Here is a 24,789-nt window from a genome sequence, read left to right on the forward strand (position 1 = left end):
ACATAGCTTATGGCTACTACATGTTGTCCAATATAGGCAGCTGTTTGCAGCAACATGGATTGCAAAGTAGACTAGGCTATTTCTCAAAGGGAGTCTATCCATATACACAACCCTACAACACAAATCTAAGGAACAGAAGTCTTTACACCAAAGACTAGCCATGAATCTTATGAAAGAAACAATCTGTATTTCTTCTGAAAAACAGAAAATAGACACAAAGGTGATGTCCACAAAAGACATATTAACTACTGTGCAAATTGGTTAATTATTGTCATTTCACAAATCCCAAGAACTTTGGTTCTGTAAGAGACTATGAAACCACACCTCACTTAACTTTAATTGTAGATTGCCATTTCAAGTAAGGATGGGACTTATTGGTCACACTTATGGAACTTGTAAAGATTTAGGCCACAGCTCTTCTGCTCAAGAAAGAATCAGTATAACCCCAATATTAGAATAAGGAATTCTCTAGTTTTTTGGTGGAAATTAAAGGCAGTTCAGTTGGTTCTAAACTCAGTTATATTTGTAATGTAGAAGTGCCCATAAGTAGTGGCACGCTAATGGCATAAGACCAGTGGCACACATATAACCTAATGTTTTATTACAGGATGTTCATACCAAACATGTTAAATGGAAACTCTGGGAATAGTAATTCTGTTACACTGATTGACACCAATGTTTAAGGGGGATATTTTTGTAACATCAGACATTATTCTTCCTACCATCCAAAATATTGTACGCTTAGCACAGTCTTATAAATCTAAAGAAACCTAAAAAGATATCAAAAATCAAGACTACAGCAATTCTTAGACTGAAAGCACTACCACGTATGGGGTAACAGTAGGCCTTCCTTTCAGTCATGGTTTAGTTAAGGAATTGCTACACTTCTTTCTTCTTGAGTATTAATGGACCCACATTATCTCCTGTTGACTCGTTGTGCTTGTTGTGAGAGCCGTCACAGACAGGGAACTGAAAAAGGGGGGGGGGGAGAAAAGGCAAAGATGATTAGCTTGTATATTGTGCTTACGGTCATGGAAAACTTTGTATTCATGAGCCTACGTTAATTATAACTGGATCAGAATGCAATCCACACAACCAGAATTGGATGTCAAACATAAAGAGATGAAGATGGGAAGACACCCAGGTTGCAGAATTGTTATTACTTATTTTATCTTTCATCCCACACTCTTAATAACTCATGAAGCAGATTTCTATCAAATTTAAAAACTCAAAGCTCACAGTATAATAAAACAAGAATAAACCTGAATGGAACCCCTTGACAATATTAAAGTAGTTTTGGGAATGGCAGCCAAAAAATTACAACAGATATATGTCTGCAGCATCAATGACTAGAAGCATCAAGTAACTCCAGAGGGTAATGCAATATAGTGGTTACAGTAAATCCAGTAAATATAAACCAGAGAGAATGGGGGGGGGGGGATATTAAAATATAAACACAGCAGCTAAGATAAACAAAATGCCAGAGAGAGCAGGCATGTTTTATCCTGGCGCTGAAAACTTAGTAGGCTTTGGGCCAGGGTGAATAGTTGAGGGGAAGGCAATTCATAACTGGGGAACCACCACTGAGAAGACCTTCTTTTTGAACAGCTCATCTCACATGTGGAAGAGGGGATGATTAAAGCAGGGTTTCCAAATAAGATTTTGGTTGGCAAGTTCATATGGAAGCAGGTGGTCCATTAAGTACCTTGATCCCAAGCCATTTGGCATGCATATAATCTAATGAACCACTGTATGCCTTGCTTACAATATTATATGCACTTGCTCCATGCTCATTACCAGATCTGAACCACATATGTAGCAACTATTTAATGTCTCCCTATGAACTCATGTTCACTGAAACTTGAGAGTCATTCATTTTTTGGAATTTCAAAACTTGCTTTAGCCTCAAAAGAGTTTACATTCAGACTGAAGAGCTTCAGAGTCTGCTGCCATACACCTATTATGCCACTCCTAGACATCATATCAAGCCATTGTTAAACAAGTTACAGTTGGATAGGTTGTCTGGATTGACACTGTGTCTTGTGAACGGTTGGCAAACCAGATTTGGAAACCATGGCTTCAAGTCTCTCCAGATTATAGTGGCAACACCTCCACAAAGCATTTTCTCAATTTACAGTAATGATTTGGGTCTGCAGGTGTCTTGGTGTGAACAACTGGCTGCCAGAAGTGGGAACTAAACTACCACAAGAAAAGAAAGCAACACACTATAAAAGCCTATGGAAACTCCCACTGCATGGTTATGACAAATTTCAAGGCATGAATCACAGTAACAAAAAGAAAATCCTTCAATCATGCATTGAAGGAAGCGACTCACCGTTTTGGAACGCCAACACCTGCAGTATACTGCTTTAGTATGACACAGATCTTCAATGTTGATTTCATTCACTACTTTGGGATTCTCCTTTTGGATTTTGAGATTAATTAAACTATCCTTCTGCTGTTTCTTTTTCGGAAGGAATGGACGAACAGCAAGATATCCGAGCAGAGCAAGGACACCCAGGAAAGGCAGTAACCGTAGCCATTCTGAAACTGAGCACATACCAGATTCTCAGGTTTTGGCACCATTAACAGTTTCCAACATTAGTTGCTATCAAACTAGCCTGTTCCAAACAACATAAGGGGACCACTAGGTCTTACCCCTGCAGCCATCCAGTGCATAGTCCCAGGGCCTGGCAAGGGAAGCATCAACCACCTTCAGGAGGTAGTGGCACTGTCATGGAAACTCTCCTCACCATACACCACAATGATGGGATGGCTGGTACATGATACATTACAACTCGGGCTAAATTAGTAATTTCAACGGTCTGTATGCCGTACTTGCAATTTGTGCTCTGGCTTTTTTCCTCCCCAATACTGGCAGGAAAATTAAATGTGCAATTGTCTAGGTCAGTACATCTTTACTGTTTATTCTAGAGAATACACAGTAAAGAGACAGCGAGAGACATTGTTCTATTGCAAGTGGGTTCATGTACAGTGTCTGAAAATAGGACTGCATTTAATATTAAGAGCATTTTCAAATTTGTTTGTTGTTGTTTTGCCATGGGAATGTAGGTCACTCCTGAGTATCTTCCTGGCTATTTTTTATATAAACACCACAGCATTACAAAAATGCTTATAGATAAGGCTATATTTGGTACTGAAGATAAGGTGCTGTGTAATATAAATTTCCGGTACTGCAGAACCCCACCCATCCCCCAATCAATGGAATATGCCAGTCTTGCTTAAAAGGTTTGTTAAACAACTGTTGAAAACATTGATGCCCGGAGCTATTGCTAAGATGGAAGTTGATCTTTTACATCAAGCTCATTTAAATAATATGCTGCTTTATATTATTTTACCGTTATTCTGAGAGTCATACAGAAATTAAAATGTAAATAAACAAAAGGTATAATATAATAGCTACAGCTGGAGACATGACTAGATCACAGACCAGGAATGGTATATAAGATTAACTCTGATTCACAAGATGACTAAGGCAGAGTATGCTTTGGGTATCTGGCTGGTTCAGCATCAGTCCAGGCTTTATCACAGCATCCTAAATTAGAAAATAAAGATCTACATGGGCATTAGAAAGTCAGTTGTTCTTCCTTACTTATCCACCTGGTTGCAATTCTTCTTTATATGAATGAACTGCTTCCTACAAAATTGGTCCCCAAGAATCTCCCATTTACTCTGCTTCACTGGGAGAGAAGAAGGAAGAAAGGACTGAAGTAGGGAGAAAATCTAAGACAAAGATGCTGTTTTGCCATGCAGATATCACATTACACTGTGAACGATCTAGACAGAGTGATAGTCCCTCATGAATGTGTGCCGTGTAGCCTCCCTGAAATGAACCGGAGTTGTACAACTGAGTTAATGAAAGAGACACTTCTCGGAGGCAACTGCATCATTATGTTGCACTTCTGATGTGGGCTAGGGCCTAGGGCTTCACATATGGGTTTTGTATTCTAACCCCCTACAGATTTCAGCTCTGCCAATGGCCTGGTTTTGGGATCCAAAACACCAACTTCTTCCAGGAAAAAAACCTCTCTAAATACACAAACAACAACAACCTTGCTATACAAACTAATGGTAAATTGTCAAAAGCTGGATTGAACTAGGTCAGAAAAACAGTTTGATGGTCCTAGGGAAGAAAGTACATGTGAAGGAAACATAATCATCCTTTGTGTTGCAGTCCCCCACTCCAGTAAAGTTTGGTTGCCCCAAGACCAAGAATGGTGTCCTACTTCCCCCCCAACTGGTGAGCTACAATATGCTGCCTTTCCCCCACCCCAACCATTAGCACACATGGGGAGAGAATAATCCTCTGTTTTATGTATATGTTTGACATCCTTGGGAATCTTCATTATGAGGTTCTGGCAGTAAAATCTTAAGCAAAGTTACTGAACTCTGATAGCATTACCCTGTTATCTGCCCTTTGGATCACTGGCCAAGATCAAAAATGCCCATTGTCAGCTTGGGTAGCTTCAAACAGTTGTTTTCCTGACTAACCAAGACTTTCTGACAGCTTTTGGAAATGTCAGATTGACACAGCTTTGACCTATGCACTGCATTTTTAAACAGTAAATGCTATGTGAATTGATCAGCCTACCAGCACGCATCATACTTCACAAGATACTTTGATCACCCAACCTTCTGTGAATAAAGCACAGACTAGAAAACAACCATGCTATGTAATTATCAAATCAACATATATTCACATTCTTTCCAACCTGTGATTTTAGACGTGGGAAGGACACCCAAGAGAACATGCTCATTCAACACCTAGAACCTATATTATACATTATCTCTCCATAAAACCCCCATATTTCCACTAAAGCTGACTTTGAGAATGTAGAGCAGCACTTCAAGAAGCAGGTTAATTCAGCATTGCTAGACCATAAAACTTCCTCCCCCACATGCTTGTTTCCTGTTTGGCCACCTTTGGGGGTTAATGTGTGCTTATATCATGCCTACTTTTTTTTTTTTTAGATGGATCGAGATGGATCATGATTGGAGGAAGACAGGGACTATAGGTGGAGGGAACTACTCAATCTTAAAGGATACAGAAGGGTTGAAGATTTGTTAATAATGGATAAGTTAAAACCATTACAAGACTTGCAAAAAACAGTAGGGGTACAACATTGGCTTAAAGATAAAAAGAAAGTGGAGAAAAGTAATATAAATGAAGAGGAACCTATGGAAAAGATTTATAAATTAATGAGTAAAACAAAAAAAGGAATAGTAAGCATTTTATATAGGAGTATGACTTCAGACATCGAAGGAGTAATAGGTCACCTTCAACGGATATGGAGTTTAGAAGGCCAAATAACGAAACAAACTGTAGAAAAGTTAATGGAAGGTTTAAAAAAAGTTAAAATTTACAAAGTTAGAGAAATGGAATTGAAATTCATTACTAAATGGTATAGAACTCCGGCTACCTTAGCGAACATGTTTCCTGGGTTGAGCCCTAAATGTTGGCACTGTAAGAAAGAGAAGGGATGGTACACCCACATGTGGTGGGAGTGCCCCGAGGCTAATAGATTATGGGAAATAGTAGTGGGAATGATAAAGAAGTTTTTTCAAGTTGAACTGAGAATAGACTTTGAATTGATGAAGATGGGTATACTAGGGAATGGGATAATAGGGAAGAATAATCAAGACTTATTAAAAGTAATGATATCAGCAGGCAAAGCGGTAATGGCGGAAGGATAAAAGTAAATGGAAGGAAAGAATTTGGCATGATTATCTTTTTGATTTTGTTCAGTCAGACATAGCCGCCATAATGACTCCGGAAGAGTCATGGGAGGAAAGAAGAACAAGGATTAAGGAAAAGTGGCTGATCTACCTGAAGTGGGCAAAAGAAGAAAAGAAAGCAGACATTCACTGGAAGCTCTGAGTTCTTTGTCCCTGGCTGGAAGATGACGTATAGACTAAGGGGGGTGGGATGGGCGGAAACATGTTAAAGGGAATGAGAGGAAGAGTGTAAGAGAAATGGACAATCAATAATAACAATAAAATATACATATTAAAAAAAGAGATGGATCATGATTGATGTGGCTATGATGTTCAAGCTTAATATCTTCATTTACTTGACTACCTTATTTTGCTTTATATCAAAATGTCTTCTTAAAGTGATACTGGATCAAAAAAGTGAGGGGGTGTGAGTGTCCAAATGTAATAGTGTGTTGTTCTATGGTCATACACGAAAAGAGAAAAGGGTGAAACCATATAATAGAGTATAAAAAGTAACATAAGAACATAAGAGAAGCCATGTTGGATCAGGCCAACAGCCCATCAAGTCCAACACTCTGTGTCACACAGTGGCAAAAAAAATTATATATACACTCGCACTGTGGCTAATAGCCACTGATGGACCTGTGCTCCATATTTTTATCTAAACCCCTCTTGAAGGTGGCTATACTTGTGGCCTCCACCACCTCCTGTGGCAGTGAATTCCACATGTTAATCACCCTTTGGGTGAAGAAGTACTTCCTTTTATCCGTTTTAACCTGTCTGCTCAGCAATTTCATCGAATGCCCACGAGTTCTTGTATTGTGAGAAAGGGAGAAAAGTACTTCTTTCTCTACTTTCTCCATCCCATGCATTATCTTGTAAACCTCTATCATGTCACCCTGCAGTCGACGTTTCTCCAAGCTAAAGAGTCCCAAGCGTTTCAACCTTTCTTCATAGGGAAAGTGCTCCAGCCCTTTAATCATTCTAGTTGCCCTTCTCTGGACTTTCTCCAATGCTATAATATCCTTTTTGAGGTGCGGTGACCAGAACTGCACACAGTACTCCAAATGAGACCGCACCATCGATTTATACAGGGGCATTATGATACTGGCTGATTTGTTTTCAATTCCCTTCCTAATAATTCCCAGCATGGCGTTGGCCTTTTTTATTGCAAACGCACACTGTCTTGACATTTTCAGTGAGTTATCTACCACGACCCCAAGATCTCTCTCTTGGTCTGTAAAGGTAAAGGTAGTCCCCTGTGCAAGCACCAGTCGTTTCCGACTCTGGGGTGACGTTGCTTTCACAACGTTTTCATGGCAGACTTTTTACAGGGTGGTTTGCCATTGCCTTCCCCAGTCATCTACACTTCCCCCACAGCAAGCTGGGTACTCATTTTATCGACCATGGAAGGATGGAAGGCTGAGTCAACCTGAGCCGGCTACCTGAATCCAGCTTCCGATGGAATCGAACTCAGGTCGTGAGCAGAGAGTTCAGACCACAGTACTGCAGTACTGCACCACGGGGCTCCTGATAATAGAGTATACCTCCAGATAACTGAAGAAGGCAGAGAAATTTCATTCACATCAGCACAGATACATATGGAAGAATATTGATGGTTTTTCAAGCCCTCTTTCACCATATATTGTACAGCTCCCTCTTGAAATAAGTTGTACTATGAGAGGATGTATCATTGTGAAGATTTTATCAAAAGGCACAATGATTCTCTCACTTGTCATTTATTAGCTTCTGAGCTGAAATACATGTTTTAATGCATTCTCATTCAAACAAAAAAAAAATAACTTTAAAAGAATGTTACAGGATGTTCTAAGTCTAGCAACAGTGTTTTGTTTCAGAATGCAATTATAAGCCCTTAAATCCCCTCCCCCCCAATATGGCTGAACCTATCAAGTTTGAAATCATGGAGGAAAGAGCCCTTGAGATATTCCACAGGAAGAAGAAAATAACATTGTTCTATGTTTCCACTGGGCTAGTATTTTCCCAATTAAATATACCCAAACAGCAATGGCTTGTCTTTACATATATAGTAGATTCTCATAAGTTACAGATTCCTGAATTGTGATCTCACTTATTCACAGTCTGCAGTTTGATCATCTGATACAATCTCCACCCCTAGTGTTCTCAAGAGGCATTCAGAGGTGGTTTGCCATTGTCTTCTTAAGTGCAGCAACCCTGGACTTGCTTGGTGGTCTCCTATCCAAATATCAACCAGGGCCTACTCTGTTTAGCTTCCAAGATCTGCTAGGATTGAGCTATCCTGGGCTGTTTAAATTTTATAGGATTTTTAAAAATACTGGGATGCACTTTACCCCTGCCTTCTAGTATTCATGAGTTTTGCTATTCCCAGTGATCCCGGGAACTGATCTCCTGAGAAACATGAGGGTTTACTGAAACTCTAAAGACCACAGAGCATGGCATAGTGTCCCGGAAGATATATATCATATTATTTTTTCTTCTCCTTTAGAAGAAGAGATTTGATATATACCCCACCCTTCACTTGGAGGCTCAGAGTGGCTTACAATCTCCTTCCTTTCCTCTCCCCACAACCAACACCACATGAAGTAGGTGGGACTGAGAGAGCGCTGAGAAAACTGCTCTTGAGAGAACAGCTCTGCAAGAACAGTGACTGATCCAAGGTCACCCAGCAGCTGCATGTGGAGGAGTGGGACATCAAACCCAGTTTTCCAGATTAGAGTCCACCTCTCTTAACTAGTACACCAAACTGGCTCTCAGTTTGGTAAGTAGTGATTTGTGTGTTATAAACAAGTCATCTCTCTTTTTGTGCCATAAGGGAAATTCCCCAGGGCTCCCTTCATACTGGCATAGCAGTGGGTGATGAGAAAAGTGTCTGATAAAATAGCTATAATATGAAAAGTCCTTTATTTTAGCTAAACTACCCACTTCATTTAGGCCCCGGTTTAACAGATTCTGACTTTACCACAGGATGAAGGAAACATTAGTCAATTTAATTCCTCTGTACAAATGAGGAGGCCTTTCATACATAAGCATGGGCAACAAATTCTCTGTTTCTCAAAGATGGATGGGTAGATGGAAGGAAGGAAAGAAGGTTAGTTCACATGCCGAACACAATCACAGCGTTTAGCATTACCAAAATACAGGATACCAACAAAATTAAGTCCGTTAAATGTTCACATAACCTACCCAACAATGTAACAGACAACAGAATAGAAACAAACTCCAAAGAAGGACCAGAATTGAGCCAACAAGGCATTAAAATGGAAAACTGCAGAACAATAGCTAATATGTAAAGTTTCAAAACAAGGTCATATTCACAGCATAGATAGTGTAAGGAAAACAAAGGAAATATTTAACCAGCAAGAAGATTTTTCAGTGAAGTCCTTCTCAACCGGAAGTTCAGCCACTCAAATAAGACTGAACTAAAAGCTATCCTATTTGCAAATCTAATTTTTATGCAAATTACTTCCTGAATTATGTTCTCTTCAAAGTTTAACAGGCAGAATGTTTTCCCTTCCAGTTCCAAACAGCTGCTAGACAGCTTGTACTCACTATTGCCAAGGTAGTCTTGGCATTTCTGCAGAGTAAGTAGTCTGCAGACTGCAACTTCGGAATATGGGGAGGGATGAAAATAATTATGTTATTTCAGTTCTCTAATAGTGCCAAGAATAAATCAAAAGACTCCTAAAGATCCAAACCACAGACACATGTTGTTAGCCAGCTGATAAAGGCTGCAACAATATTCCCCATCAACAGAATTTTGTCTTTGGTTGGTCCCACTCGCTAACCCACAAAAGCCCAACGATCATTTCTTTGATCCCAGCAATCCATTCACAAGGCTTCTGCAACTCACCATCTGCAAAAGCAATACATTCACAGGGGTGTCAAACTCATTTGTTATGAGGGCCGGATCTGACATAAATGAGACCTTGTTGGGCCAGGCCACAGCAGGTTGAGCTGGGCCCTGTCAGGCCAGGCCATGTGTGTACCTATTTAAGATTAGGTAGCAGATATATAAACTTTATAAAGGACAAACATAATTAAAGATTTTTTAAAAAACAACAACCTTAAAACATGCTTAAAATATTAGCACTCATTGGTCTTAAAGGTGCTTTCTTTGTATTTCTCCCATGGGATCCGGGGAACTGGGCAAAGGAAGTTCTGGCTTTCTTTCCTTCCCTGGGGGAGTGGTGGGAAAGGAGCCTCAGCCAATAGAAAGACAGCTCTGCTGTGTGATTGAGAAAGCCTGGGAAAACAAGCTCTGCCTTCCCCCCCTTCCTCCCCAAGGGAGAAGCCTCAGCAATGGAGAAAATAGAGGTTTTGTTTTGTAGCTCCTGTGTGATTGAGCAGGCCTTGCAAAGCAAGCTGTGATGCAGAAGGAAGCAAGAGAGAGGGAGAAGGAAGCAAATGACAACCAGTTGCTTGGAGGACTGATAGGAGCCCTCCGGGGGCCTGATTTGGCCCTTGGGCCACGGGTTTGACACCCCTGCATCTGAAAGATGCACTAAAGCCAGTTTGGTGTAGTGGTTAAGTGCACAGACTCTTATCTGGGAGAACAGGGTTTGATTCCCCACTCCTCCACTTGCACCTGCAGGAATGGCCTTGGGTTAGCCATAGCTTTCGTAGGAGTTGTCCTTAAAAGGGCAGCTGCTGTAAGAGCTCTCTCAGTCCCACCTACCTCACAGAGTGTCTGTTGTGGGGGAGGAAGGTAAAGGAGATTGTGACTGCTCTGAGATTCAGAGTATAGGGTGGGATAGAAATCCAATGTCATCATCTTCTTCTTCTAAAGGCATATGAGTATAAGAAAAGCTACATGGCTTCCTGAGTAATCTGCTGAAAACATGGCCCTGTAAGATGTTAAGAACTTGCTCAGTTTCACAAGCGTCAATGTAAGGAACTTCATGCTGGAATAAAAGTAAACCTTTACGTAGGTAATTATGATGGGCAATATGATTATAGACAAACACTTTAATGAATAATTAAAGCTCCATTACCGTGGGGGGAAAGGAGAGGTCTGAGACATATAGCTTGCATTTTCTCACCGTGGATACCTGCCACCAGTCAGAATGGGCAATAATGAATTGAGTGGACCAATGTTTTGAGTTGATATAAAGCAGTTTCATATATTCTGGAGGTTTTGATAATCACTTTAGCTCTGTTTTTTTTTTTAAAAAAAGGGTTAGCTACATTCATAACTAGTCATAATAACTAGAAGAAAAAAAGGTAAAGGTAGTCCCCTGTGCAAGCACCAGTCATTTCTGACTCTGGGGTGACGTTGCTTTCACAATGCTTTCACGGCAGACTTTTTTACAGTGTAGTTTGCCATTGCCTTCCCCAGTCTTTTACACTTTAGAGACAGTCTCCAACTTCTAGGTTTAGAGATCAAACAGCAGAGGATGAATCATCAGCAGGGGCCATGTTGGAGTCAGAATCCTGGACAAACTGGTCCAGCAAGGCAGTTCTTGTCTTCTCAGCATCTTAGGTACACTTAACAAGCAGGTAGGACTATGACCTTAACCTTTTTCTTCCTGCTGGAAAGCCTCTAGAGGTGCATCAGCTGTAGTTCTCAGAGACAGCCATATATCTTCCTTTGACTCAGTCACAAACACTCTGCAGGGAACAGATAAAAGCTGCCAGGCTACCACCACTAGTTTAATCAATTCTATCAGCATAGAAAGCACAGTCATCATGAGAGCATAGTTTAAGTTCAGCAGAAGTACTGGGAACATGAACAGGAACTGAAAAAAGGAAGAGTCTCTGCACTGCAAAGCGAAGCCGGGCTGGGCTATCTGCAAATTCTTTGTTGCTCTCTATCTTTCACCTACAGTGGCTCAACATTTGGGAGAAATCAGGTTCCCCTTTGTCAAAGAGTTTGCTAAAAGCCAGCGCTAGTATCAGAAGCAGAATAAAGTCATCATCTTTCTGCATTTTCCGATGGCTACTAATTCCTGACCTGTATGGGCCTGTCTTCTCAGATCTCAGAAGCTAAGTAGAGTTGGCTGCTCTGACTAGTACTTGAATGGGAAACCACCAAGGATGTCCAGGGTCGCTATGCAGAGGCAGGCAATTGCAAACCACCTGTGTTCATCTCTTGCCTTGAAAACTCCAAGAGGTGTCCCCATAAGTCATCTGTGACTTTATGACACTCTCCACCACCCCTAGTGCTACAACAGCAAACAAATGTAACACTGCTTATGTGTTCATGCACATTCTGGGATCAAACATAATTTTGCTTGTATAATAACAGCCCAAGAGGGTTGGAACTTACAAGTGACCAATTAGGGCTAGACATTTGTCTGTGCGAGGGACTTTTGTGTGCGGTGACCAATGAATCTTGGCTTTTGCTTAAAAATGTCTTGAAACCATAAAGCAACAGATATTAAAGGTACAAAAACAATAAGTTATTAAAATTTCGTGTTGCTTAAGTTCCTTGCGTGACTTTTAGGTATATCAGGATCAAGGGTTTTTTTATATTCACATGATGTCTTCAGCAAGAGCCTTTCCTTTAAACTTAGCCTGAAGGCAGCAGTCATTGTCATCCAACCAGACTCCACAGGCTTCTTTTACCTATTCCCCCACTCCCTCCCCATAGACAGGTATAGTAAATAAAGAAGACAAACTATTGCTTTGCAACTGCTGGCATTATTTTTAAAAAACAAAATCTTTTCTAGAGCGTATACTGTAAAACCATGGCTAAATGCCACAAACTCCATAATAGCAGTTTTTGCAAGCCCTCCCCTCCTGGACTTCTAACAGCAGCCCATCACATACACATTTACTGGCCAAGTTCTTCTCACTATTCAGGTCCATATCAAGAAAAATGCCTCCTGCTAACTTTGTGTGCCAGACCACTGCATAGAAGCGGGACACAAGTCAAAAAAGAGGTGACAACATTCTGTGCATACACTATGCACCTGAGATAGTGGAAAGCTAATTCTGCAAGAAATTGGAAATAATTTAATGCATCATAGGACTCTTTGGCCTCATTCTGTCACATTGTTCTCAGTTAGAAATGTGATGTGAGTTTGCTTGTAAGGGGATTAGATAGATTCACCGTCTGTGGCTACTAGCCATGGGGACTGAACAAAGCTTCCACATTCAGAGGCACTAAACCTCTGAATACCAGAGCCAGGAGACAACACTAGGGGAAGGCCCTGGTGCTCTAGCACAGGGGTCCCCCACCCCCCGGGCCGTGCCTGGTACTGGGCTGTGGCCAGTTAGCAACCAGGCCGCGGAGTGAGGCAGAGGCACCACACCACCCCTTTCACCTGCTCAGGTCCCAGGTGGACGAAAGAAGCAACGCAGCCTCACTCTGAAGCACTACCTCTTTCATTTGCCCGGGTTCCAGGGGGGCGGAGGGGCCAGCACAGCAGTGACCTTCGCCTATCCCTCATTTAAAGACCTCCATGGGGGGCAGGGATGGGGTGTGGGCATGAGGGCAGCCTGGGGCAACCAAAACCCCAGCACCCCCACCAATCCGTGGAAAAATTGTCTTCCACAAAACTGGTCCCTGGTGCCAAAAAGGTTGGGGGTCACTGCTCTAGAGAGGAACTGGCTGGCTGCTGTATGAGACAGGATGCTGGATGAGATGGGTCACTAGCATGGGCTCTTCTTATGTTCTGATGTCCCCAGCTCCTCTCCTGGAATGTTTCAAGTCTCCCCCTGACTTTCTCTTCCTGCATTCTTCAGGCAGCCTTTTCTCAGAAATGGCAGTCTGGCAACAGTCAGGTAGGATCGTGGGGATTTTATTTATTTATTTATTTATATTTCGACTTATATCCCGCCCTTCCCACCGAAGTGGCTCAGGGCGGCTCACAACATGTAAACTTACATAAATTTAGCTTAAAAACAATTTCATAGTAACAGTTAAAAGTTTAGCTTAAAAATAATTTCATAGTAACAGTTAGAACAATAAATTAATAAAACAGAACATAGAACATTTTCTATGGTAGGTCCACTCCTTTAGAATGACTTATCAGAGTGGATGCTGAGGATCCCTTTGCTTTCAGCATTAAGGAAGGTATATAAAATGGATTTATTTCAAAGAGTATTGCGGGGGAGGGCAAATTTGTTTTGGCAGCCTGGCTGGGCTGGTTTTAAAAAAACCTTGCTTATATACAGTGTTTCTTATGAGTGTATTTTAATTTATTTAAAACATTTATGTAGGGCTCTCAAGGCAGTGAACATCAAAACATTGCAACTTTTAAACAACATTTAAAATAAAGTATAAACAAATACAATTCATTAAAACATATAAACGGACATAAATTTGCAACAGCTTGCTTGGTTAACTGCCTTGAGTCCAACAAGTGCAGGCAGGGCATAAATATTTTAAACAAACAAATACATTGTGTGACAAACAAAATTTCTCAACACATTTGAACTGAGAAAACTACATGTTGCACAAACCACAGTTAACTTCCAAACTAAGGGCTGAGGCTCTTCAAACAGTGATTTCAATCCCACTTCAAACAGTTCTTTCACCAGTGACTGGAGGCAAATCCTGGCTTGGGAGACTGGGAGCGTTACATTATACATCAGCCCATTGAGTTGGATCTTAATTGCTTTTCCACTTGATCTCATTCCATTTCCCTTTTCTTTGGAGCCCTTTTTACAAATGGTTTTTATTCACACAAGTCACATGATTCCTGAAATGATCTTTTTGGTGGTCAAAGCGGGACCCCTCTTCTATCCTGCCAGAAGTAAATCTAACAGAATCCAGTCCAATGTCTCTGAAGCATGAATGACATCATTTGGCTTTAGTAAAATTAATCAGCCCCTTCCTTACACATACTTTTAAGCAGGGATTTTACTGAAGCACTGGAATTGTTCAACACAGTTCACAACTGAGTCCAACTTACAATCTTCTGCTTGTATTAAGCAGCTTTAACAGATCATAGTAAACATGTGCTGACTATAAGAAAGATACATTGCACCACAGAATCTGACCCCATAGCTTCTATTATTCACAAAGGAGGCTCACATCTGTTTGCTTTGTTTGGTGTAGTGGTTAAGTGCACAGACTCTTACCTAGAAGAACCAGGTTTGATTCCCCGCTCCTCCACTTGCAGCTGCTGGAATGGCCTTGGGTCAGCCATAGCTATCACTGGAGTTGTCCTTGAAAGAGCAGCTTCTGTGAGAACCCTCTCAGCCCCACCCACCTCACAGGGTGTCTGTTGTGTGGGGAAGGGGAAGATAAAGGAGATTGTGACCACTCTGAGATTCAGAGTATAGGGCGGGATATAAATCCAATATCCTCTTTCTCCTCCTCCTCCGGCAACACACATACCAGAGGAACCCACAGGTTGATCCAGTACCTGAATGTTGGATCTCCCAATTCATTGGCTGACTGCCACTGATTTAAGGTGCCAGTTAAATGAGTAAAATTGGTCACAAACACTCCAAGTGACAGAGCTAGCAACAACCTCATGAGAACCATGCAAAGCTCTTACATACAACAGAAATTAGAGGGCAGAGTTCGGTGAGGTTGGAGCACAGAAAGGGATGCATCAGCCAGAGTAACAAACGTTAGGCTGAGAGTGTGTGACTAGCCAAAGGTCACCCAGAAAGCTTTCATGGCAGAAGTGGGGATTTGAACTTGGGCATCTCAGATCCTAGTCCAACACTCTAACTACTACCCCTCTCCAGCCCTTGTGGACCTTTAAAATACCATTCCCCAAAGTTGCTGTGTGGCTGCAGGGAAAGCAAGACCTGAATCATTAGAAAACAAAATGTGTAGTCAGTTCTCTCCCTTCCCTGCAAGTGTTGCAGCCGCTGTGGAGGAGAAAGCATAAGGCCTGTCAGCTACAGCCTGCAGGAAGAGATGGAACATTCACATAACTGTTCCTGTTCCTTGTCTGCCCTGTTCCTTTTTATGGAGGAAGAGTGCCTGATGAAGGGGGAGGGGGGGAATAACAGAGGCATTTGTTATGGATGAATTAATATGATTTTATAACAAAGCAGGCCTGCCTTGCTTTGAATTAGTGACAAAAATAAACAAGTTTCATTTTCTGGCAGGGAGATGACACATGACCAGTGGAAAGGGGAAATCAATGCACAGATACTGCCTTTTGGTCATCCTGACATGGCCTCTTATGGGAGGGTAGGGCTCAATGATGTTTCCAGTGAAACACCTCTCTCGTTCTGCCTTGCATCCGCAACATATGCATTTGCATTCTTCTCTCATTTTAGTTTTGAGTGCATCAAGCCTTTCATCTTTACTTGGAACTGATTGGCTAACATCCTTTGAGAGGCAATTTTTAATTTGTATCCCAAGTTCTGATTGGGCCAATGAGAGAGCTCCCCAACAATGGAAAAATGTAAACAACACATCAAATAATGCAACGTTTGGTCTTATCTCATCTTGTATTTAGCTTGCCCAGATGCTGGGTTGGGGAAGCCTTGATCTGTCTATCAAGGGGGAAGAGAGATGATCTCATAGTGTAAGTAGATCTAACTCAGGGGTGTCAAACATAAGAGAAGCCATGTTGGATCAGGCCAATGGCCCATCCAGTTTAACACTCTGTGTTACACAGTGGCCAAAATTTATATATATATATATATATTGGCCACTATGTAACACAGAGTGTTAAACTGGATGGGCCATTGGCCCATATATATGTACCTCCATATATATGTACCTCCTTTTATCCGTTCTAACCCGACTGCTCAGCAATTTCATTGAATGCCCACGAGTTCTTGTATTGTGAGAAAGGGAGAAAAGTACTTCTTTCTCTACCTTCTCCATTCCATGCATAATCTTGTAAACCTCTATCATGTCACCCCGTAGTTGACGTTTCTCCAAGCTAAAGAGCCCCAAGCGTTTTAACCTTTCTTCATAGAGAAAGTGTTCCAAACCTTTAATCATTTTAGTTGCCCTTTTCTGCACTTTTCCCAATGCTATAATATCCTTTTTGAGGTGTGGTGACCAGAATTGCACACAGTATTCCAAATGAGACCACACCATCGATTTATACAGGGGCATTATGATACTGGCTGATTTGTTTTCAATTCCCTTCCTAATAATTCCCAGCATGGCATTGGCCTTTTTTATTGCAATCGCACACTGTCTTGACATTTTCAGTGAGTTATCTACCATGACCCCAAGATCTCTCTCTTGGTCAGTCTCTGCCAGTTCACACCCTATCAACTTGTATTTGTAGCTGGGATTCTTGGCCCCAATGTGCATTATTTTGCACTTGGCCATATTGAACCTCATCTGCCACGTTGACGCCCACTCACCCAGCCTCAACAGATCCCTTTGGAGTTCCTCACAATCCTCTCTGGTTCTCACCATCCTGAACAATTTAGTGTCATCTGCAAACTTGGCCACTTCACGTCTTACTCTCAACTCCAAATCATTTATGAGCAAGTTAAAAAGCATGGGACCCAGTACAGAGCCCTGCGGCACTCCACTGCTTACCGTCCTCCGCTGCGGAGACTGCCCATTTATACTGACTCTCTGCTTCCTATTAATTAGCCAGTTTTTGATCCACAAGAGGACCTGTCCTTTTACTCCATGACTCTCGAGCTTACTAAGGAGCCTTTGATGAGGAACTTTATCAAAAGCTTTCTGGAAGTCAAGGTAAATAATATCTATCGGGTCTCCTTTGTCCACGTTTGTTCACCCCCTCAAAGAAATGTAACAGGTTAGTGAGGCAAGATCTTCCCTTACAGAACCCATGCTGAGTCTTCCTCAATAACTCATCATCAATGTGCCTACTCATTCTGTCCTTGATAATGGTTTCTACCAACTTAAGGCAGGAACTGGACTGTCCAGGGGTCTTCTGGTGTGAGGGAGGGAACAAAAGGCTGCTTGTGGGGAGGGAGTGGGCTGAGCCACTGTGATTGTGGCTTCAGTGTGGTGGAACAACTTCGTGTGCAGCAGTCAAGCAGAATTCATTCACCTCGGTGGCAGCCTCACTACTAAGTTGGGGGCCACTGCAGCTGCATTCATGCTGGCTCAGAGTTCTAATGTGAGGTCATATGACTCTTCATTTGGCCTGCAGCTCTGGGGATGCTGTCCCAGATGGCTGCGGGGATTGGCATTTGCACATGGTGTATGTGTGGGGGTGTGTGCAGATGATCCTCTGCTGGGGCCTGCTGACAGCCAGCCCTGCCACCACATTCACATAACCGAATGTAGCAGCTCGGGGGAGGGGTTCTTCTGCAGTGTCTTCCACACATTGGGGGCCTAGTCCTTCCACCAAGCACACAATTCAACAGCTCGGCTTTTCTTCTCCATGGACTTCCTGGAGGCCTTTAGTTGTAGGTGGCTGCTGTCTGGGCGGGGGGTAGGGCAGGGCCACCAGGCTCTGGCTATACTTGGTTGCTGGGTAGCCTTGGGCCTATGGCACATGCATAGCCTTGTGCACGTGGTGCATGCTTCCCCATCAGATGATCTAGTGGAATGTGTCCTAGGGCTGCCACTACATAGAAACAGTGCAGCTTGCCAACAATCTCTATCTTGAAACCCCAGCACCTTGCCATGAATCGCCTGGTGGTCCTTGCCAGAGGCAGCCACTGCTACATGCATTTTTCTGGCTTTTTGGTTTTGCTTGGCCTGGGTCCCACAATGCACATGGTCTTGCCCCCCACCCCCCACTTCCACAGGCATGAGGGTGAATTCAACTTGTCTCCGCAGTCCCGCTTGTGGGTGGGAGTTTCACAACACCCAATCCCTTTATGTTTTAACCATGGGGCCCAGGTTCACAACACTGGCAGTGGAAGCAAGCTAGGGAAGGGGTTTGCCTCCCCTCCAAGCAGTGTGGGAGTGTCTGCCCAATGCTGTACCACTGGCTCTCCAGTCTGCCCATGTGGGGTTACCTCTGCATGCACACCCCAGCCCAAGGGCCTTGCAGTGAGGACACACCAACTCAGAGCTTACCACTCTAGTATTTTAAAAAGTTTATATCTCTTGTACCTGGCATTACATTTTATGGCATAAATGACCCAACTGCATAAAGTCACATTTACGTCAGATCTGGCCCTCATAACAAATGAGTTCAAACAACTCTGAACTAGCAACTGATTTGGTTTTGGTTTTTGCTAGTATTCAATATTATTCCATTGGCTTATAAACCTTCCCCAAACAACCTGTGTTTTTACTATGTAGGCTTAGTCAATAAAAGCTAAAAAAATCTGGTCTAAGAGGGAATTCTTGGGAGAAAAACTGCTGCTCAATAACATTCTCCCTTAAAGTACTGAAGTTAAAAAGAGATGTGGGAATAGTGAGCCTTGTTTCTCTCACGTACACACGTCATAGCAGGATGTTCAAACAGGAAATATGCAATATGCCTTGCCCACTACTAAAGTCTGTATGATATTGTCCAAATACTGATATTATTTATTTATGAAATATCCCAATCTCCCAGTGGTGGCAGCAACCCCCCCCCCCCAAGTTTCAAGTTTCAGACCCAAAACACAGTGGTATACAATGCTAGGACCCCAGACAGAAGAAGGAGTGGGTGGCCAGTGAGATTCATCACAGCATTGGCCCAAATGTCCAGGTGATGGAGCAGACTATCTGCCAGGGCCAGCTGAATTGGAGCTCTGTTGCTGCAGAGGAGGAAAACCCAGTTACCATGGTGACAGGGACACTTCCCTATGTGAGACCAAAAGAGGATCACCTCAAAAGGCCTCTGGAGGAGACTGGAAATCATTCAGGGAAACAATGAAGAAAGGGTTATTTGCCCCAGAACACAAGAGGCAGCTCCTCTCCAAGACCAGTTCTCCGGGCCCAGTTTTGGAAGCACATTTCAGGGCTTCGGTCAGTGGGGTCCCACTGCTGATCTGCGCACCACCACAGATTCTTTCATATCCTGGCCCCTGACAGAAAGTTTGATAATTATAAGCTGCTTATGAAAGAAAGCTAGTGGCAAACAGAGGAGGTGGATTTGAATAAGCTGTTTCTCTTACATTTGAAGCTACCTTCTGTATTATGAACAGGTTAATCAAATGAAAGGATGGTTATGGGTCCCATCAGGAAGGCAAGCAAAACAACAATCTGCTTTGACTCAGCACATTGGCTCTCTATAGCCTATCCTGATTAACAAGATTCCAGCCCCTTCAGCCTACACTGCTCCTATTCAGGAAAGTCAAAGCTCATTTAGCCTCTGCTGCCTTTAGATTTATGAGCAAGTTCATTTTATAGATTGTGTATAGCTGGAGGTGAGATATAAAATCCAGAGATAAGAGAGAGAAGTGCTGTGTTGGTTTGGGGAAATTGCTCTGACTTAATACATGTGCCATCTTTGTGAGGATGTTTTAGTGGAGGGTAGGGGGAAATCAGCAATTCTAAATGGTGCAGGTCACATTCACAAACTTGTGCAACAACCTCACTTTCAGTATAATACATCACAAGAGACCAATGTGCCTGCAGGAAATCAAGAAAAGAATATTGGGCATAAGTGGCACAGGTACTTAAGAATGAGGAATTCTTTCTCCTCCGCCAAGACAGTATGACATCGTTCACTGAATAACTAGTAGCTTCTATATTTTATGAGGATTGATCTATCAGTGGCTACTAGCCACTAACTAAAAGGAACCTTCATGATCAGAGGCAGTAAACCTCTGAATACCAGTGCCGGAAGGCAATATCAGAAGAAGGCCAAGGCCTCTCTCTATGCCCTGTTGGTGGACCTCCATATGAATTGGTTGTCCATAAATGAGACAGAATGCTGGACTAGATGGACCACTAATCCAATCCAGAAAGATTCTTCTTATGTTCCATGAAGCACAGGCCTTTAAGGAGAATACCATACGACACAGAGAGCTGCCTTATAAAACAAACCACTGCCCTATGTGCCTTCAGAAAATTAGTCCATAACTATGTGCCTGCAGGAAACTAGTCCATAACTAGTTACTTCATCCTAATACTCTTACTGCAGCTGCTCTCCAAGGCTATCCCAGTACTGCGACTGAAGATTTCAGAGAAGACACATGTGAAGCTGGTAGTCACACTAATGTACACTAATGTACACTAATGTACAGCCCTTCCTGTTGTGCCAATAAAAATACACATTGGGTTGAATCAAGCCAACTTCTGCATTCAGTTTTTCCAATTTCTCCTCTTTACTACTGCCTGTCCCACATGGTTTTTTGTCCATTTGGATCTCTTGATTTTCAGAACAGCCATTTGGGGTGTTCAGCAGTGAAACAGATGGATACATCCAACCCAATCTTATGTCTCTCAGTTTTTGGGATCAATATGACTATATGACACATTTTTGCTCTACTCAGAAGATTATTAGGCTCATCTCCTTTAGGCTTTTGACATGTTGTTTAGGGCCATTCTGCATATGCATATTTTTGTTGCATTTCAGCATGCTGGGAAGCTAAAAATAATGACTTTATACAAGTATATGCAGTAAGATACCTGCATAAGTGGCTGTGTTATAATGAACTACACATAGCTATCTTGTAGTTTCCTGCAGACACAGTTTTTATGTAGGAAAATCTTAACAAACAATGAATTCCTTATGCCAAAATTCCTGGAGACACAAGGGGGGGGTGGAATTAGTGGTGCGTTAAGTCTGAAAGGATTACATTATATGTACAGGATAATTCCCATTTATTCCTGTTTAATCAAAAAAATAATCAACACACTCCTTGGTCTGTACTAATGATAAATGATATGGATTCTAATTATAACTGCATATAAATATGCATGGAAAGGGCATCAGCTTCAAATACCCACCATTACATTGTTGTAGTTATGAAAGACTGGTTACAGGATATTAAAAGGTTAACTAAACTCCATTAAATAATTCTATCTATAATCCCCTTCAGTCCGTTATGCAATATATACAGGATTACACATTTGAATTGCACACTAATAAATTCGGAAAACTCACACATTCAAATATACATGCTTCTAAATCATTCATCTACATGAATTCAAATGCATACTTGCTTATATGCATGGATCAAAGGGTGGGGGGAAATTCTCACTGTACCCATGAGCAAATAGGAAAAAAGGTTAAAGGGATTACCATTTTCTATAACAACTATATTTGTCTACAGTCTGTGGGTATTTTCATGCTGAACAAGGAAGCTGAAATCTGCTACACATGTGCAGTCCAGTTCTACACAGAGTTAAATGTCCTTCATCAGGGAGTTCACTCAACAAAATCAATGGAATCAGCAACTTAAAGAGCTGCAACCTTCCCTGTGAGCAAGTTGCAACAAACTTGGCAGGTTTTAGAGGTAAACTTTTGAAACAAAGTTATTTCGCACCTCCTGTGCCACTTAAGAATGCACAGTTGAGTGAAAACATCTCTCGCTTGAGCTTTATCAAAGTAAAACAACTACCTATATATATTGTCAGGAATAGGCAAGAACAGCAAATGAAGAGGGCCTGATGAAGAAGACATGTGACATGGAAAAAGGAGGAAACTAAGTGGAGCTGAAACTTTTACAGAAGAGACTGAAAAATGGATCAAAGGGGTTGATTCTTTGGAATTCGGAATTCTGTTATCCAGAGAACTTAGAATCTTTATATGCTGATCCCAACTGAAGTGATTTAAGGAAGACTGCGTTTTTAATTTTCTCTATGAATAGGGAAGCAAGCAAGTTTGAAAAGAGGCGGCACAGTCCTCTCGCCCCCAACCTCTGCCTCCATCCAGCCCCCACATGCAGTCCCCCTAACCTGTCAGCCTGAGGAAACCGCTGATGCTCTCTGGCAGGGGGAGACGCTTGAGGTAGGCGGGCAGCTGCACTTTGATGATGCGGGCCAAGCTGTCCAGCACCATGGCGCGGGCTAGTGCGGCTGCGGCGCTGCTCCTGCTGAAGTGGGAAAAGGAAAGGAGGGGGCGCGGCTCGGCTACCTCCCGCTCTCGCGATCCACTCTCATGCCAGGTTCGACTTTGCCCTTTTTCTTCCCCCTCGGAGAAGTGCCCTCTCCCGCTAGGGAGCATGCGCGCATCGTGACGATGATGCCGCTGAACAGAGCCCGGCCCGGAAAAGGGGCCGGGAGGAAGAGGAGGAGAGTTTTGGGGATGGGCCTCAGCCTGGCCTCCAGCGCGCGACACCTCAGAGAGGTGTTTGCACCCAGATCATACGAAAGGACTAGCGGCAAAGAAAGTTGGCTTAGCTTAGCTAGGCAGCAGCTCCCACCTTTTTAAAGGCTCGTTTTACATGATGCAAGAAAGCCTATGGAGAGTAGCCATGCAGCTGCTGGAATGGCCTTGGGTCAGCCATAGTTCTCACGGAGGCTTGTCCTTGAAAGGGCAGCTGCTATGAGAGCCCTCTCAGTCCCACCCACCTCACAAGGTGTCTGTCGTGGGGAAAAAAGGTAAAGGAGATTGTAAGCCGCTCTGAGACTCTGAGAGATTCAGAGAAAAGGGTGGGATATAAATCTACGGTCTTATTTATAATACCCAAAGTTGTTTTATGCTTTTTGAGGTATACTGACTGTAGGGAAGAAAGAAAAACCATGCACAGACGCTCTCACACGCACCAGCCTCCTTACAGGGCTGCTCTTCTTCTTTCCGTATCACCTTTAGCAAGGTCGAATAACAGTCAAAATTTCTTCCCAGGACACTTATCTCTAGCATTGAAATCCATTCTGTTCAATGCTTAGGCAAATGACACAGGTTTGGGACAAGCCATAAAGTATGTATATTCTTCCTAATTGATTCGTTTACTGGCACAGCTAGCCCCACAGAACATTTCCTATCCCATTAGTTGCCTTCGAGGGAGATATTGGGGAAGGTTTGGTAAAATGTTGTTAGTCTGCCTCTGCAGTAAGGTACACTAAAGTTCTTTTGGGCCCTTCCATATCTGCAAGTAATAATTGAACAGTTTGGGACACCTTTGTATTTATGTAAATTGCAAGCATGTGGATATCCAACAGCATTGCTTTTTTAAAAGCTTTCATCTCACCTTTCCACTCAGCCTACAAAACCAGTGCACTGCTTCCCGTCCATTCCTAACCCATCCTATAGCCAAGGCTGCTTCCACACAAAAGGTTTTCTTCCTTTTGACTTCCAAACCAGAGTCCCTTGAACATCAACACAACATGCTGTAATCATGCTAAGTCCACATCGCCCTTTTTTCCAGACCTGCTTTAGCCTGACCTTCTGAGGAAGAGCATCGTCCATGTGTCTGGTTCAGAAGGTGCTCAGTTTCAAAAGTCCTATCCACATTGGTAGCATTTTCCTGCCAACAGCTCCATATGCCCATCATTTTCCAGTGGCACCACTATAGGACTGTCTTTAAAAAACAAAACAGTATTTGCTGTAGCAGTTATCTTTTTTAAAAAATACTGTCAAAAAGCTCTCAGTGGTGTGGTACGAATAAAAATATACAAGAAAAATGGTGGCTGAGTAGGGCTGCTGAAAGAAAGGACACATAAAGCTCCTATGGAAAGCTCCCATGTTGCCAATTTCTCTTACAGTTGCCATCTCTGGCTTGGGAAATTCCTGGAGATTTGGGGGCAGTTCCTGGGGGAGGCACTCCCATTCTGCTAAACTTTATGGTATACCATAGAACAGGGGTGGCCAAACTTGCTTAACATAAGAGCCACATAGAATAAATATCAGATGTTTGAGAACCACAAGACAGGAAAGAAAGGATGGAAGGAAGGAAGGAAATCAGGGGAGAGAGGTGGCAAGGAAGCAACTTTAAATGCATTCTCCAAGCTGCTGGCTGGCTTGACTAGGAGAAGTGATTTCAAAAGACAAATGCCTTCTCCAAGCTGTCTGACTGGTGGTGGGGGCTTTGAGAGTCACACAATATGTGTGAAAGAGCCACATGTGGCTCCTGAGCCACAGTTTGGCTACCCCACCATAGAATCTGCTTCCAAAGCTGCCATTTCCCCCCAAGAGAATTGATCTCTGCTGTTGGTGCTCAGTTGTAATTCCAGAAGAACTCCAACCCGCCCCTGGAGGTTGCCAACACTGATAGTGATGATGAAAGGAACATGGATTCCTCAGAATTTGGAAGCAACAAGACAGAAGTGATTGCTTAATAGGATTGTGTGTTGCAAGTGTTTTCTAAAAGCATGATCAGATCTGTTATGAGATTAAATTCTAAAATGACTTTTAAAACAAAAAC

At 42.5% G+C, this 24,789-nt stretch overlaps 1 protein-coding gene across 1 annotated transcript; it reads right to left on the minus strand.

The window, feature by feature from the left end:
* Positions 1 to 584: 584 nt before the first annotated feature.
* On the minus strand, positions 585 to 22,694 carry CISD2 (CDGSH iron sulfur domain 2). The gene is made up of 3 exons (XM_060246987.1): positions 22,382 to 22,694; positions 2,336 to 2,550; positions 585 to 969 (listed from the first exon to the last, which is right to left on the minus strand). The coding sequence occupies exons 1-3, from the start codon at positions 22,647 to 22,649 to the stop codon at positions 880 to 882; spliced, it is 573 nt and encodes a 190-aa protein (XP_060102970.1). The 5' UTR covers positions 22,650 to 22,694; the 3' UTR covers positions 585 to 879.
* Between the last annotated feature and the right edge of the window lie 2,095 nt (positions 22,695 to 24,789).

This window comes from Heteronotia binoei, chromosome 9 (genome assembly GCF_032191835.1).
Source record: "Heteronotia binoei isolate CCM8104 ecotype False Entrance Well chromosome 9, APGP_CSIRO_Hbin_v1, whole genome shotgun sequence".
In the NCBI taxonomy this organism is placed as follows: Eukaryota; Metazoa; Chordata; class Lepidosauria; order Squamata; family Gekkonidae; genus Heteronotia; species Heteronotia binoei.

Bases quoted from the DNA above. Each gene is read 5' to 3' on its own strand.
- CISD2 (XM_060246987.1), bottom strand. From the start codon at position 22,649: ATGCTCCCTAGCGGGAGAGGGCACTTCTCCGAGGGGGAAGAAAAAGGG. The intron at 2,551-22,381 runs GTTAGGGGGACT...GTATGTGCTCAG, and splicing joins CGGTTTCCTCAGGCTGACAG to TTTCAGAATGGCTACGGTTA. The intron at 970-2,335 runs GTGAGTCGCTTC...CCCCTTTTTCAG, and splicing joins GGTGTTGGCGTTCCAAAACG to TTCCCTGTCTGTGACGGCTC.